The 15773-nt window shown below is 43.5% G+C and overlaps 1 protein-coding gene across 1 annotated transcript in view; it reads right to left on the bottom strand.

Annotated features, from left to right (window-relative positions):
• LOC147025423 (voltage-dependent T-type calcium channel subunit alpha-1G-like) overlaps positions 1–15773 on the bottom strand; it is a 347934-nt gene that overhangs the window by 184671 nt on the left and 147490 nt on the right. Inside the window, exons 13-16 of the mRNA XM_085886389.1 lie at positions 8238–8331; positions 7955–8127; positions 7313–7768; positions 4252–4352 (exon numbers count right to left, since the gene is read on the bottom strand). Of these exons, the coding sequence (XP_085742515.1) occupies positions 4252–4352; positions 7313–7768; positions 7955–8127; positions 8238–8331 (824 nt within the window). The remainder of the gene's footprint in view (positions 1–4251; positions 4353–7312; positions 7769–7954; positions 8128–8237; positions 8332–15773) is intronic.

Below are 15773 nucleotides of genomic sequence, written 5' to 3'. Positions count from 1 at the left end.
GAGATGGGGTAGGGGAGTTAGCAGTAAGAATATGCTATGCTGAATGAACAGCACGCGCACGCGCACGCGCACGCACGCACGCGCACGCACGCACACACACACACACACACACACACACACACACACACACACACACACACACACACACACACACACACGTTGTTGGCTGATGTCAGCAATTTTTCGGGAATCAGCAGGTTGGAGTCAGTATGATTACCAACTACAGTGCTTACTGGTACAACCCAGAAACCTTGAGTAGCTTTCGCTGTAAAACAACATTGCATTTATATCGACATTTCAGGGATATGTTCACAAACATTATTCTTTATAAACAGCTGCCTGTGACTGGTGGAAAAATATTTGGTTTGTTAATTCAGAAAACACCTTAATATGCCAAACGGCATGGAAATCAGGCATTATTTCACAACAACTCACTCAGGGTGACAGAGCACGAACCACTGACTCAGGGTGATGGAGCACGAACCACTCACTCAGGGTGATGGAGCACGAACCACTCACTCAGGGTGATGGAGCACGAACCACTCACTCAGGGTGATGGAGCACGAACCACTCACTCAGGGTGATGGAGCACGAACCACTCACTCAGGGTGATGGAGCACGAACCACTCACTCAGGGTGATGGAGCACGAACCACTCACTCAGGGTGATGGAGTACGAACCACTCACTCAGGGTGATGGAGCACGAACCACTCACTCAGAGTGATAGAGCACGAACCACTCACTCACGGTGATGGAGCACGAACCACTCACTCAGGGTGATGGAGCACGAACCACTCACTCAGGGTGATGGAGCACGAACCACTCACTCAGGGTGATGGAGCACGAACCACTCACTCAGGGTGATGGAGCACGAACCACTCACTCAGGGTGATGGAGCACGAACCACTCACTCAGGGTGATGGAGCACGAACCACTCACTCAGGGTGATGGAGCACGAACTACTCACTCAGGGTGATGGAGTACGAACCACTCACTCAGGGTGATGGAGCACGAACCACTCACTCAGAGTGATAGAGCACAAACCACTCACTCTGGGTGATGGAGCATGAACCACCTGCTTAGTGTGACGGATTACGAACCACTTGCTCAGGGTGACGGAGCACGAACGACTCGCTCAGGGTGATGGAGCACGAACCGAGTTGCTCAAGGTGACAGAGCACGAACCACTCGCTCAGGGTGATGGAGCACGAACCACTCAGGGTGATGGAGCACGAACCACTTGCTCAGGGTAACAGAACACGAGCCACTCCCTCTGAATGAGGTGGCGTGGAAAATGCGTCCGCAGAGAGGGAACGGTTCACTCAGAATGACGGAGCACGGTACCGCTATCGACAATATGTGCTCGGCAAGTGGCTTAAGCACTCGTGCAAGTACTCCAATTAAATGTTTGATAAGGAAGGGTTGGCCAGACTGTTGCAGCATACCATAGAGGATACCTTTAACTTTAAAGCCCATGTTCACAGCACACACAGCAGCTAATGAAATAAAATGATTTATCCATGAAAGAGTTGCAGCATAAAGCAGGACAACCCTGGAGACATCGCAAAGTTCAATGCCCGTGAAATAAACATTGCAAAAAATCAGCCATTTTGCCTGCTCATCTGTGCATGTGTCACGTGGTACATCAGTTCGAGGTCCACGCAAATGTTAAAACTTGTATTTTTTAAACGTCCATTTTTTTAAACCAAATTTGCGTTGATTCCCTGTGAAGCACTTCGTGAAATCTTCGAAAATATAGACACAGATCTGGCAGACGCTTTGGAAAGGCAGTGCGGCTGGGGGACAGGACAGGAGGTCCAGCAGTGAATGCATTAAATTATACAGCTCAATGAAGCTGGTTAATTTTGGCACATTCCTAAATTTTTTGTTCACTCAATATAATTCTCCAAACATCAGAAAAAGATGTTTAATGCTTTGGAAATTTCACATTTTCTTGTGTATGCATGGCGGAGGGAACATTGTCTTGCTTGTTTAAAGTAAATAGGTATATCAGCTTTGTTATAGGACTCAGTATTTTTTTTAATTATCAGATTTCACAACAGATTTCGACACTTGTTTAATCAGGACGATATCCGATCCTCAAAACCGAAAAAAAATTTCGATGATATACTGTACTTTAATTAGTCCATGAGAGTAGATCGTGGAAAATCGTCTCATACAATGAATGAAATCGCTCCAAACTCCTAATTAGAAAACTCATAGTCCTGACAGAAGCGATGTATACAGAAATTATTAGCAATGATGAACAGGCATTCGATAATATGAGTGAGTATAGCGAGAAATAAACGAGATCATAAATAAATCGCTGTGGCCTGCTCCAAGTCAAGGCATGGTTGAGCAGGCCAAAATTTGTGTGGCATGTTTCAATTTCCTCTGTCACTCTTTACTTATATCCCTTCTTATCTCTCTCCCCCATCCCTTCTTATCTCTCTCCCCCATCCCTCTTAATCTCAGCACCTCTTTACAGCACATCCATACACGCAAACAACATGCATTACAAAACCAACAATTCATTACAAGCACCATTTCATTACAAATCCAATAGCCATCAGAAAGAAAGTGGTGGGGGACCAGGGGTTGTGAATCACTTTGATGACAGAAAGCACCAAAACATCCAGGGCCCGATGGAGCAGGAAGGACCGCATACGGGTGGGGTTATCAGAGGATGGTGTCCCCAAGCCGGGATCTCATCCAATGAGCACGGCTTGGCAACAGCCATGTTCCAATGCAAAGGCCGTGCTGTGAGGAACAAGCTGCACTAGGACACTGACCATACATCTGTGAAGGGCTTTATAAGTCTGGGTCACCCAGAATTTGAAGCTGTGCTGTGTCCAGGGAATATCAAGTGCCAGAGAAGTCATACAGGAATGAGCCAAGCCACTGTGCAGACAGGCTCTGTCGGGAATGAGAGCGAACGAGCCGCGGAAGGTGTTCTGACAATCTGCAGAGCTCTTTTCTCTGGACAGACCGGCGATGACACACTGATTCATATATCTTTCTTTTGCTTTTCCCAATTCGAATTGTTTACTCGGAATGCACAAAGAGCCATCAACGATTTCCCTTCGAATCGTTCAGAGCAGGGGTGATGATAAACAATCACGATTTCCTCCACACGTTTTGAAGCATTCACCACATTACACAGAGCATTACACCATAACCTTCTCTTCTCCCCCCCTCCCCTTTTCAGATTTGGACCACGCAAGCCCACAGGCTTGCATCGGGTGAGCGAGGGGCTGCCAACAAGCCCCACCTTCTTTATCTTTCTGTCTATCACCCTGACTTATCTAAATACCCGGGGCAAATGAGGCACCTGTGTCTGTATATTCCATGATAATGTGATTGTCGAAGGAGGCTTGCGTGTATAAGGGCAAGACTTTCTTTTGTGATACTGCATTGCTTGTAAATATGTGCTTTTGTTTAACAAGACCTATCGTTTACAATCTGCTCGATTTTCTCTTTCTCCATTGGTTAGACACTAGTGTGCAACTCGTGGATGGAAGTTTTGCCCCTCTGATTCACTGTGATCAGATGAGGAGACATCCCACTTATGGTTATTCTCAGCCATACTTAATTGAAAAATATTGGTTGGGCATTGAGAGCATGGTTCCCTATCTCGGAGGATTAGCTTGCCGAGAAGGTAATGCGGGAAGTGGACGTGAGGACCTTACCTCAGTTAATCGTCTCCGATGGCGTCCATGGTCATGCAGCAGAGTTATCTGCGGCTCGTCGGCTTCAGAGTCAAAGGTTGGGAAGTTGGTCCGAGAGGCCAGTCGTGACCCGGCCGGCAAGCCCGTAACAATATGTTATGAACTTGAAAATAATTTAATATCTGCAAATTAATCTACTCCTATTGGAAATCAAGCTTGTTTACAATGCACAGCCTTCCTGAGTATATGGAGTACAGTCGATATCTGAGAAGGAACTCTCAATGTTGAAGTACATTGATCTGCGTGCAAACTCTCACAGGCACACAGACAATAACCAATCCCATCTGGTTTGAAACGGGCGAGGTGAAAAAAGCAGTTTTCAAGACCTTACTGCAAATACAATTAGGAGAGAAAATAATGAGTTCAGCTGAATTGTTTCATCAAAAGACGAGATAAAAAAAAAAATTAATTAAACAAGGTGGTCAATTTGAAATGGAAAAATTGGAGAATATCTTTGGTGTCGTCAGAATAGAGCGACCAAGCGTGTGAAAGGTTAGAGACCAAGGTGCCTCGCATTCCTTACCTGCTCTTGGGAGAGAAAAGGTAAATAGACCAGTCCTTTCTGGTGCTGCAGAATGCTGGGTGATATTTCTGAAGCCTTTGCCTCAAGCGCTGCCAAAGACCCTGCAAACAAGCAACCACAGCCTCGATTCTTTTTCCGACAAAATGTATACATTCAGAATTTCAAATTTTGTTCCCCCCTTTCCAACACACCCTCTCATTTGCTGATACAACCCCAACTAATCTGACAGTGCTTGCCAATTTCTAATCCTGTAAACACCGTCTCGAGTGTGTCTGTCTCTGTCTCTGTCTCTGTCTCTGTCTCTGTCTCTGTCTCTGTCTCTGTCTCTGTCTCTGTCTCTGTCTCTCTCTCTCTCTCTCTCTCTCTCTCTCTCTCTCTCTCTCTCTCTCTCTCTCTCTCTGTCTCTCTCTCTCTCTCTCTCTCTGTGTCTCTCTCTCTTTCTCTCTTTCTCTCTCTCTCTCTCTCTCTCTCTCTCTCTCTCTCTCTCTCTCTCTCTCTCTCTCTCTCTCTCTCTCTCTCTCTCTCTCTCTCTTGTCTTTCCAATAAAGTCTTAAAGCAGAAGCATGTGTGCAAAACTGATAATGAAACACAATGAGAAAACAATCTGAGTGAAGGCAGGTGTTCGTCTGTGTCGGTGGACTGGTAGAATGATGCATCCAAAGCTCTCTTCTGCTCCAACGAAGGGTTAACCTCTCAAATGTCAGCTTTTCCTACCTCCCACAGCGGTTAGCATTCCCCGATCAACATCCTGTTGATTTCATCCACTGATAATTAAAAGTGAGCTTCTTTAAGAGTTGTTGTCTTGGTAATTTTTCGAGACACCTTTGTTTTTTTTTTTTATATTTCAAATTTTGTTTGTCACGATATTAAACATTGCTGTCAAAACCAAGCCTCATTGGTAAATTGAGCCAGCAAGTGAGCCTACAGGAATGCGCACTCGTTCCTGAGCAGTCGAGCCTGAGTTTGAATCGTGGTCTAGCTATAAACTGCCATCCTGGTGTTTCGCAGGAAAGACGTCAGGCATCGATGTGTGTGACGTCCCTGAGATAGACATTAAACTGGGCGTCTGGTGTGCTCGCATTGCCTGATGAACGTGAGAGATCCCATGGAGTCCTTTTGTGAAGAAGAGGCAAGTTATCGCCGGTATCATGAACAAATGACAAATTCCTGTCCGAATGTGTACAGGGGCAACTGCATCGGTGGCACAGCAACTATTCAGTGTCGTGATGCAACTCGTGGGCTGAATTCAGAAAAATAATTTCAGGCCAATAGGTGCATTCGCCAACTACAACATTTGGCAAATTTAGATTTTTTTTTTTTTTTTTAAAGGAACATCTTGTATCATTGAAAACTCAAAGCAAAATAACAATGGTGCAAGAGGATCATGAAAAAGGGCAGATTTTTTTTCCCCCATTCATTTGTATGCAGAACTTGCTGGTGAATCATTTCCGAGATGGTGGCTGGGTTGTTGATGCAGGGGGCACTTTGCAAATTGGGAAATGAACGGGCTTCTGGAAAACAATCACAGACTATTGGTGAAAACCACCCGGGGGACTTCAACGTCCCGAACAATCAATGCCGGTACACGGGTCCCCAGCTTGACGTCCCATCCAAAGGACAGCTTAGTTAGTGACTTTATATCTTGCCCACATAACACCAGGGTGACAAGTTGTCGTCAAGTAGTGAATGGGATCCAGAGGAGACAGCTCGAAGGCAGCTGCATCACCTCTGAGCTGTCTTGCCAGGAGTGAATTAACAGGAGTGATTAAGAGCAGATGAGGAAGGAGTAGTCGCAGTGGTTTTGATGTGGTTCCCGAAGGACGGTTTTCAAGGATCGTTTTCTCTACTTTTGGAGTCCAGAATACATTTTCAAATGTCACTTGATTTTCTGACTCATGTCCCACAAATGCACGCCATCTTTTCACAAGGGAATTTCATTCATCAACTGGTAAATGTGCATTCTTTACCTGCAATTGTATGTGTAGTAATAACATTTTATGAATTACTAGCACAGTGCACCCCTGTCCTATGGGAGATCTGATAAAAAAAAATAACACCCCGAAACACTAATTGGGGCCATGATGATTCCATGTGGCAAGTCTGGATGTAATCGGCCAAGAACTGCAGGAGGAGTAACGTGACAAACAAACAAACAAACACACAAACACTGGGCCATGAATTATAGTCAGAACAAGAATATTAAGAAAATAAATGCAGAATACGTGAGCATTAATTGGACTCAATGGTGTAATGGGTATAGCGCCGGCTCTAAGTCTGGGAGGTCAGTGGTTCAAACCCCGGTTTAGTCATTCCAAAGACTTTGAAATGGTGCGTGCTGCTTCTTGCTTGATGCTCGGCATTTAAAAAGGATAGAGCATGGACAAACAACCATTGGTTGGCGACCATTGCGCAGGCTTAAGGGGCCAATGGCCGTCTGCTGCATTGAAGTTCCTTGTTAGGGAACTCTATTCTTAGAAAGAGAATTCAAATAGAGTATTTTGGTCGTATGCAGTTTAGTTGAAGGCTTCCTCAAGTGTTACACACACGAGTTCGGATCAAAAAAAAAAGAATTACTGTTTGCAGAACTTTGCAAAGCTGGTCAGAATACCACATATGTGTACATCCAGTTGGCTGGACGGTCGAGAGGTATGTACACTCGCCTCTAAGCTGTCTAGCCTGGGTTTGAATCCTGACCCAGCTATAAAATGCCATCCCAGTGTTTGTCCCTCGGATGGACGTTAACTGAGCGTCCTGTCTGCCAGCATTCATTGGTGGATGTTAAATAGTCGATGATGTCCTTCACGAACAGTCAGTGAGATATCGCCAGCAACTTGAACAAATTACAAATTCCTGCCATAACCAGCAGAGGGGATTACATCAGCAAGACAGCCATGCCCACAGCCAATGATGCTACCCCACAGCCTTGTTCTGCATACGAATGAAGAAGAAAAAGTATACATCTCAGCTACCCCCTCCCGTTGCCCATATCCCCCAATAATATACTTTGGTATCTCATTTAAGGGAAAAAGAGAAAGAAGTGAAAGAAGAAGGGGGAAATTACATCATCGTCTGTGTCGTCCGCTTGCTCTTCAGCATTGATGTCACTCAACGGTCGGCCATTGCAGTGACCACCATCACTGGCTGGCGCTGAAATGGACCCCATGATCACCAGCTCAGGTTCAAAGTGCCCATCAAAGGAATGGCTTTGAAAAGGATGCTGAAGATCCCTGGATTTCTCAACACAAGCCTTTCTGTTAGTTCTTTCCATGTCTTTGTGAGGATCGGCTGCTAATCTTGCTATGCTCTGCTCTCGTCCTTTGGCTTCCTGTTCAACTCCCTCTTCATCTTCCTCGTCCGAAGTGGAAGCTGCCGTCCCGGATGCCGAGAGAAGAGATGCTCGCTCTCCTGCGGCTGTACGTTTCTTAAGACTTGGTGCCCGGCTCAAGCTATTCCAGCTTGCTCTGCGACTGGTCCAAGATGTTCCTCGCCCAGGGCAAGGGGAGCTATGTATGCTCAGCTGGAGGAGAAGACCACACAAAGTTAGAAGTATAATGGTAAAACGAACTGAACAAATGTTTATACCTTGTGTGAACCTCTTTCTTTAGATATCCATCCAAACACAATTTCGTTTTAATTGCACAAATAACCTGATCGATGTTTGCACATATAACTTGGAAATTAAATCCTTCTAATTATTCCTTACAGAAGATCGTCGGTCTAATGAAGCGTGACTGCCATGCCTCGAGGTGGACAAGCTGGGAGGGTAGTCCAGATGTGGGGACCCTTGTGGTGTTCCCATAGGTGTAGCTGCTGTGTGGGTGATAATGGGTGGACCAAGGGTGTTCTTGGTGTCCGTGTGTCCATTTGGAGTCATCACTAAAGATGGGAGACCATACAACATGGAACATATACAAGAGCAACGGTCACACCTGTACTTCGACATGTGCATTGTTCACTTTTGAGGAGCATGTATGCGAGTTTCTTACTTGTCATCATTGGTGTAGACTGGCTCTTCACCGACTCGTCCTCGTAACTCCCAGAGGCCTTTTCTGAGCAGGTGTCAGACTTGATGGTGTCTCCCTTCACACGGATGTATAAACATGATATTTGAGGAAATACTGTCAATGTTGAAGGTCTCACAGGTTATTTGCTGCTGGTCAGCAGGGTGGCAAGGCTACAATTGCATCACCAACCATAAGGTAATGAAAACACTCCCCCAAAAAAGCCTAGTCAGCAAGGAACGAATGAATAATTGATTTTTCATGAATACAAGGTTAGAAGTTAGCAAGTTCATTGGCATTGTGTATTTTCTCCTTATTTTGGACAACTGATTTTGCAAGATAAGTGGTAAAGCCCAAAATGTGAGAAAACAATATTTGGAGGACAAGTGACAGATTTGTGTACAATTTCAGCCATTAAAATCATTTGGTGCTCAAACATGTAGGGGATAATAATTTTAGATCAGGAACATTTGATGACTTTCTGTTAATCACCAAAATCTCCCCTTCAGAAATACTTCACGGAACGTAAGGTGACGGTGCAACAGGTTGCGACTGCAAATACAAACGATGCCAATTCTTGTTGATTAATTACCCGGGGAGGCGTAATAACACATATCGGTTCAACGTACAGAAAAATTAACGAAGAAATAACATTGGTTAAAGCAACGTGGAGAAAATTAACAATTCCTGCATTTCTGGCAGACCAATGCACAGATGAACAACTACCCAGCACACCTGGAGCAAAAGTGGGATGAAGCAATTGGTTCACTTTGTCCGTCTGTCTTTCCACAATTGTCAGTTTATGATCGAAAAACAACTTCATTTCAATTGAACATTACATTTTGAAGACGAATCGGAAAACAAATCTGTGGTTTTGCAGAACTTTGGCTCTGAATTCGACCTGATCGCTCATGCACGGAGAGGATCGAGATAAGTGTTTTACTCTGTCTGCCTGCCTGGCAACTAAACAAAATTGAAAATCACTCCAAACAGGAAACTTACTGTTTTAGGGATGTTATAAAGGACACAAACAACAGGCACGAAGAACCGATATAACATGTTAAATAAGGTGGTTTGAAAGACACTACAACTTCCGGAAAACAAAAAAATTCTCCAAACTTCAAAATCTTAATTTTATTCCAATTGAATTATATACTTGAACACTGGAGAACACAAATCACATTTTTTGTCACTTTCAAATCCCCTTCCATTCAGCTATGGCATTTTACGTCATCACGACAAATCAAATGTGCAGCTCGCAGACCCCGCGCATATCCTTGTTCTCAAGATTTCCCAGGGTAAGGTGTTCTATGAATTCAAGTTTTGTGAAAGCTTCGTGGAAGGTTTCTGCATTGTCATTGTTGGTTGAAGGTCTATGCATGATAATCTAACCTCAGCACTTCAACGTCATCGAATATTGACCACAATGTTTATTTTGACAGCTAAAATTTTGACTTGAATGTTTCAATGGTCTCATTACATTTAAGTAACTGTTTTTTTTCTGTACAAGTAAGAGTAGCTGTCCTCAAAGTCTCTTTTTTCCTGGAAGTGGCTGTTTTGCACTTTTTTGATTCAAGTAAGAGAAGCGAACGTGAAAAACTGTCAACAAATGCGAATCTGATTATTAGCTGCATAATTGTTTTTCAACAAAGTATATTACTGTACAGAGTGCTCTTAAAACAAACAGATTGATTCCACAAACAATTCAACAAAAGCAGAGGAAGAGGGCTGAATAGGAAGGCCAGGACTGCATTTGGCACAACACCAAGTGATCAAAAACACAACTTGAGCAAATATAGCCCAGTGAGTTAGGGTTAGTGCTCTGGGTTTGATGTTAGAGTTAAATTTGGTCTGAGTGTTTGTATCACCTGTGTTGGGATTGATGAATGGAGTCAAAGAAATCCAAACACGACAGACAAAATGGGACTCAGGCGGGCACGACAGTCAAACAGGGAGAGTGTAATTACACTCAGCCAAATTGACAGGACCAAACGCTATCCAGCCAAATGCATAAAGCCAGCTGCAGATTGGGAATCCTCCATCGATCCAAGTCTTTCCTTGAAAAAAAAACAGAGGCACTCACAGTTTACAAGGCCTTTGTCCATAACTCAATGGCGTACTGCTCGCCACTATGGGCTGATGCTGAAGCTGAAACTTCACCAAAAGTGCAGTTTGGAAAACAAAAGTTGTTACTTTGAGTGTTTATCTTACTAGGACTCGTTGGTACATCTATCGTCGCTCTAACGTCGCTCGGTTCGTATTCTGGAGAAATTGAAGTGGAGTTAAATGGAAAAATGTTTCATGGGCCTCAATGCATGAGAGCTGAGTCGAGCAAGATGTCTGGAAAGGCGGTGAAAGGTTTTCTTTTGATCAGGAATGCTTGCCATTGTTGTGATAACGCACTCAAAGACGTAACAAAACACACAATGTTTCTTGCGTTTGCTCAACTGTTTTTTTGAACAAAATCAATTTTGTTTCGTTAGATTCCGGACAATTGTGAACAAAAACATTGTCCATTTCTCCCTGAATTCTTGTCCACAAAAAAACACCCATAACCATCCCATTTGCAGTAATGCCTGTGCAATATAAACCCGCAGGCATGCCTCAAGCCAAGAAATGTTCAGATTGATCGTGGTGGTAGGGATGGCGTCAAAAATTGTTCCCTTAAGTGAAATTGCTAATTTGCACACAGAGCACCAAATTCCAAAACGGTGTTGATGTATTTATTCATCAACTGATTCTCTTCAAACCTGAAGAATGTGTGCAGCTTGGGGGTGGATTAAAAAGGAAAGAAAGACGATTTACAAAACCTTGCCGAAAAGCCATTTCATCCTTATTCATAAAATGGATAAAATGAGCTCATCGGATCCAAGCGTTTTATCACGTGATGTGGATGGCTTAAAAAAAGAAAGTCTTTAAAAAAAATTTGTCGAGGAGTTTTCAGCAATTTAAGTTTACAGTATCGACTGCACATTTTGGCACAAAATAAAGTCTCATGCCCAGAACAGACAGTCCTGGTGTACCCATTCCGAACAAAATGGAACGCCAAATCCAAATTTCCCCTGTGAGCTGTCCAAGAAATGATCTTGGTAATTAGGACAAGGTACAATTTCCTGTTGATATGTGTTGGACTTTGCTGCTGAGCCACTTCAGACCCGAAACAGGCTTTGTGAACGTAATCTGTTCAGTGCACAGGATTGAATGCTCCTTGCTGCCCTGATGCATCCCAAACTCGCTTTAGACCCATCTGATGGTTTCTCAGAGCTATGATTGTGCCCTTCATATTTTGAAAATTGCAAAACATTGGCATTTCTTTGTATTTGCCAATAAATATATTTAAAATTTTTGGAATATCATTTCACTCGAATTTCAATCGATGACTATGTGTAAACTTTCATGGAATGGCCCACACTGATCAGATTCCCACCCAAAACTGGCAGCTACTGGTCAAAAATGGGTCTCTGTGGACCGTTCTCGACATTCCATGTTTTATGTTTGAAATGCTATTGTCGTTCCTTTCCATTCATAAGCATTATTTTGCCATTGCCTATTTAATTGTTACAAGTTGCAGTTCATGAAAACTGCGACGAGAAGCTTGTGAAAATGCATATGAACCGAGCATATTGTTATGAAAATGGAAATAAGTCAAACAAGTCTGGAGACGGCGATGGTTCACGAGCAATGTACATGGTTCGTCTTTTTTATTTTTTGACCTTCGAGGGGACACCACGGGCAAACTGGCGGGAATCTGGAAAAACGTAAATGATGAAAGTTGTGGTACTCGAAGAGCACTACTTGCATAGCAACTTTCATTCGAAACAGTTGAAAACCCTAGGAGCTCGATGCCTAATTTATTGATTTTTTTGACATTTTCGAAGTTCGTGACCTTGTGACCTTGACCTTGGGACGAAAATGAAAAATCGAGCCCCGTGGGGCAGGTGCCATTGGGCTAACCAAATACTGAAACCCCTGCCCCATTCGACAACCCCCTCAGAGAAGATGTAACTTGAAACCGGCTACCCCCTAAAAACACATGTTTTTGGGCGTTGCTCCACCCATAATGGGCGCAGCATGACCATTCTCCAGAAAACACAACTCGATCATGATACAAACCTCGCACCCTAATTTTATCAAGATCGGATCAAAACCCACGGAGCTATGCTCGGGACAGACAGACACACACCCATAACGAATATAGTGGTCACTTACTGACTCGTGAAATTACTGACATATGCAACTTACTTTACACTTACTAAGTTTACTTACTGACACTTACTGACATATGCATCTTGCCTCCAGAGTCGAGTGAGGAGTTCAATGAACTGTTGCTTGTTCTCATCATTGCTCAAGAAGAACTTCCAATCTGCAGGTTTTTTTTGTGTTTCCTCCCCTTCAGAATCAGTTTGTCCCCGGATCCTCTCCTGAGTCGTTCCATCGCCTTCACAGAGTTGGGTACGAAGCTATCTGTGCTAAACACGTCACCTGACTTCGGCAGGATGGTGAACACTTTTTCGCATATCTGGCTGAAATTACTTGGTATCTCCTTTCGGAAGTAGAAACAGGCATTGCCATCGAAAATGACAAGTGTTTCGTCATTCGGAGGTTCCTGGCCATATTTGGCCCATGGCCTATCATATTTCAAGAAACATAAGGTAATTAAAACCGTTTCTCACTATCATTAAATAGTCTGTCCCTGCAATAAAATTCATATAACGTCAAATATATTCATTGAGGAATACGGAGTGTTGATTTTGTGTTCATTCGAAAGATAGGGAATATAGATTCAAATGTATATAATTTCATTTAGATTTAATGTACAACACTGTTGGACATATACAGATTATCAGAATGCAATTATCTTCAATTTGATGCATCACACATGTATATTGGATATGTTTTGGGCCTTCTGCACGCCATTTTGATTCCATCCGTAAATTGAATTCGACGCAAATCGATAAAGGTATAATTTTAGGGTACCCCTATTCAAAAGGTCAAAACAGGTAGTGCATCCCAAAGATTTCAAATGTTAACATTCATATTCGTGTTCAGTATATCCAGGGGATTCAGAAAAACACAGGTTTGCTGGGAGGTGCACGGTGGCCATATCTGGCCCATGGCCTATTTTGACTTTGAGAAGTGAGCTCTTGTAGGATGATATGTGCAACCACCTTTCTAAAAACACTTCTAGCCATACAATAAAACACTGCCACTCAAAACTTCCTGTCAATTGAGGCAGATTCGCTGTACCGTATTGTATTTCTCACTATACACGCTATACACTAACACATCTTACAAAGGTGGTGCTCCACACCAACAGTCGGACCATCTCCATAAGCTGATCAGATATTCAGCATAAAATCTGTGCTTCATTAAAAATCCTTTTGCCAATGTATGATAAAGATTCTGCAATGAAACTTAACTCCAGGCAACCAAAACCTGACAAAATGTTCATCCAAACATCGAGTTAACCCCATGTTGAATTTATGGACAATCCAATTAAAAGTCATCTTGCAAAGTCAAGGAATATTCTCTAATGATCTCACCAGGCAATTCAGCCTTAATACACCCAAAATCTGCATATTATGTGCTTAGAATGGACTTGGGGAAGTAATCTAGGTCGAGCTAAAATTGAAAAACCACACACAGAAGAGGAAGGAAAGCCGACCACAATACACTTTTAATCCATCGTGAACTTCATTAAATCTACAGGACTCACCTGCGCATTGTTTCTGCCCGTGGGCTGTCCAAAAATAACTTCTCAAATGTTGGATCATTCAGACATGGTGAGGGATGCCATTTTTTTTTTCAGCCTGCGTGCACCTGAGAGCGCTTCCTATTTTACATCATCGTATCTCAGGACTGGAGTTGTCATCACCAAGGGCGTGATGGGAGTGCAGGCTGCTTCTTGGTCTGTCCCTAAGAACCACTGAACCTCCTTAAAAATCAGCTTTTGTAGTTGTTGGCATTCTGCTGAAAGGTTGGGCACAAACTTGGCTAAGTAATTTAGAAAGCCGACAAAGTGTTGAATTGCCTTTTCATCAGTTGGATGCTGCGTCTCTGCAACAGCTTGAACATTTACTTGGTCTGGGGACAGTCTATCCGCTGTACATATGTGTCCCATATATTTGACTTCGGACATTCTCAGCTGTGGTTTCTTCTTATTCAGCTTTAGGTTCCTTTGGCGTGCTCTCTCCAGCAAGCTCACCAGGAATACGAGCAGGTCTTCAACGATGGCCTCTACACCTGGAAGATCATCAATAATCTCGTGTTATCTGCTTTGGTATTCTTCTGGAGCAGTCGAAATTCCAAATAGAATGTACTTCCATCTTCATCTGCCAAATGAGGGACAGAACTTCAACAGACAACTGCTAGGTTCATCAAACTGAACGTGATAGCAGCCATCCTTTGCGCCTAAAGTTGTGAACACTTTAATTTTGGCCAGTTTTGGCAAGACCCCTTCTGTTGTCATCGGGAAGTGAGACCTCTTTCGAGCTTTGTTCAAATCTCTCACATGGATGCACACTCTCAGTTTGCATGGTTATTTCACATCCACCATACTGCTTTATTTATTTATTCGTATGCAGCCTCTGGCTGCTTGGCTGCACCATTTTCTGGGGGTGCGGCTGTGCCGATGATGCAATGCTCCTTGTTACTAGCAAGCTGGTACTTATTTTGCCAACTTCAGAAGGATGTCAGGCTGAATCAACCCAACTGGTGTTATTTTAACGGCACGACAGGGGCTTGAACTGAAGACCCCAATATATTAAGCCAGCCACCTTACCCGATAGAGAAAAACTAGGCCTACCACATCACTGATCCAGTTGATTGGTATGCTTACTTTTGCAATCACTCCCATTTTTTAAACTTCAGGCTGGAATTGAGCACAGCCAGCTGGAACTCTTCGTGGGATGTTCTGTGTTAGCTTCACCGTCTCATCCACTTCGAGCTGATATTCTCCTGGTAAGCAGCCTGGACCAGAGAAGACGTCTGTATAGTTTGTGAATATTTGCTGCATGGAGAGTGGCTCGGAGTTGGATCTGACCTTTATGCTGTGCATTTCTTACGGCAGAGTCAGTGTGACAAGCTCAAGCTTCTGGCTTGTATCAGCTGACAGTAAAGGTTTCTGTTGAATATCTACTATTTGGCACTGTGAACACTCCCGTCTCTCATTTACTGTTGCTTGCACCTCATTTTGGCCTCGGGGAGTGATAATCATCCCGTCATACAAACGTAACTTGATTCTGGTTAGTTCCATGTATGGGTCATCATCTTGCAGTGTGTTGCAACGATCATTGAAACTTATCAAGTTACAAATAGAACCCGCGTCGATCGAACATTGAATCTGCTTCATTGCTCCCCCATAATTACTTAGGGATAGCATTGGGTACGACTGTTTGCCTGCATATTGCACTGCTCCTTCCTTCCTATGCAGCACAAGACTGAGGGGCAGCAACATTGGCTGAGGGCACAGCTCTGCCGCTGATGCAATGCCCCGATACCAGTACACTGGTACTCATTTTG

Source organism: Eptatretus burgeri, chromosome 6, assembly GCF_056783735.1.
Source record: "Eptatretus burgeri isolate ZD-2024b chromosome 6, Ebu_testis_v1, whole genome shotgun sequence".
NCBI classification, from domain to species: Eukaryota; Metazoa; Chordata; class Myxini; order Myxiniformes; family Myxinidae; genus Eptatretus; species Eptatretus burgeri.
The sequence above is the reverse complement of the archived record's forward strand: the minus strand, read 5'-3'. Positions and strand labels throughout refer to the sequence as shown.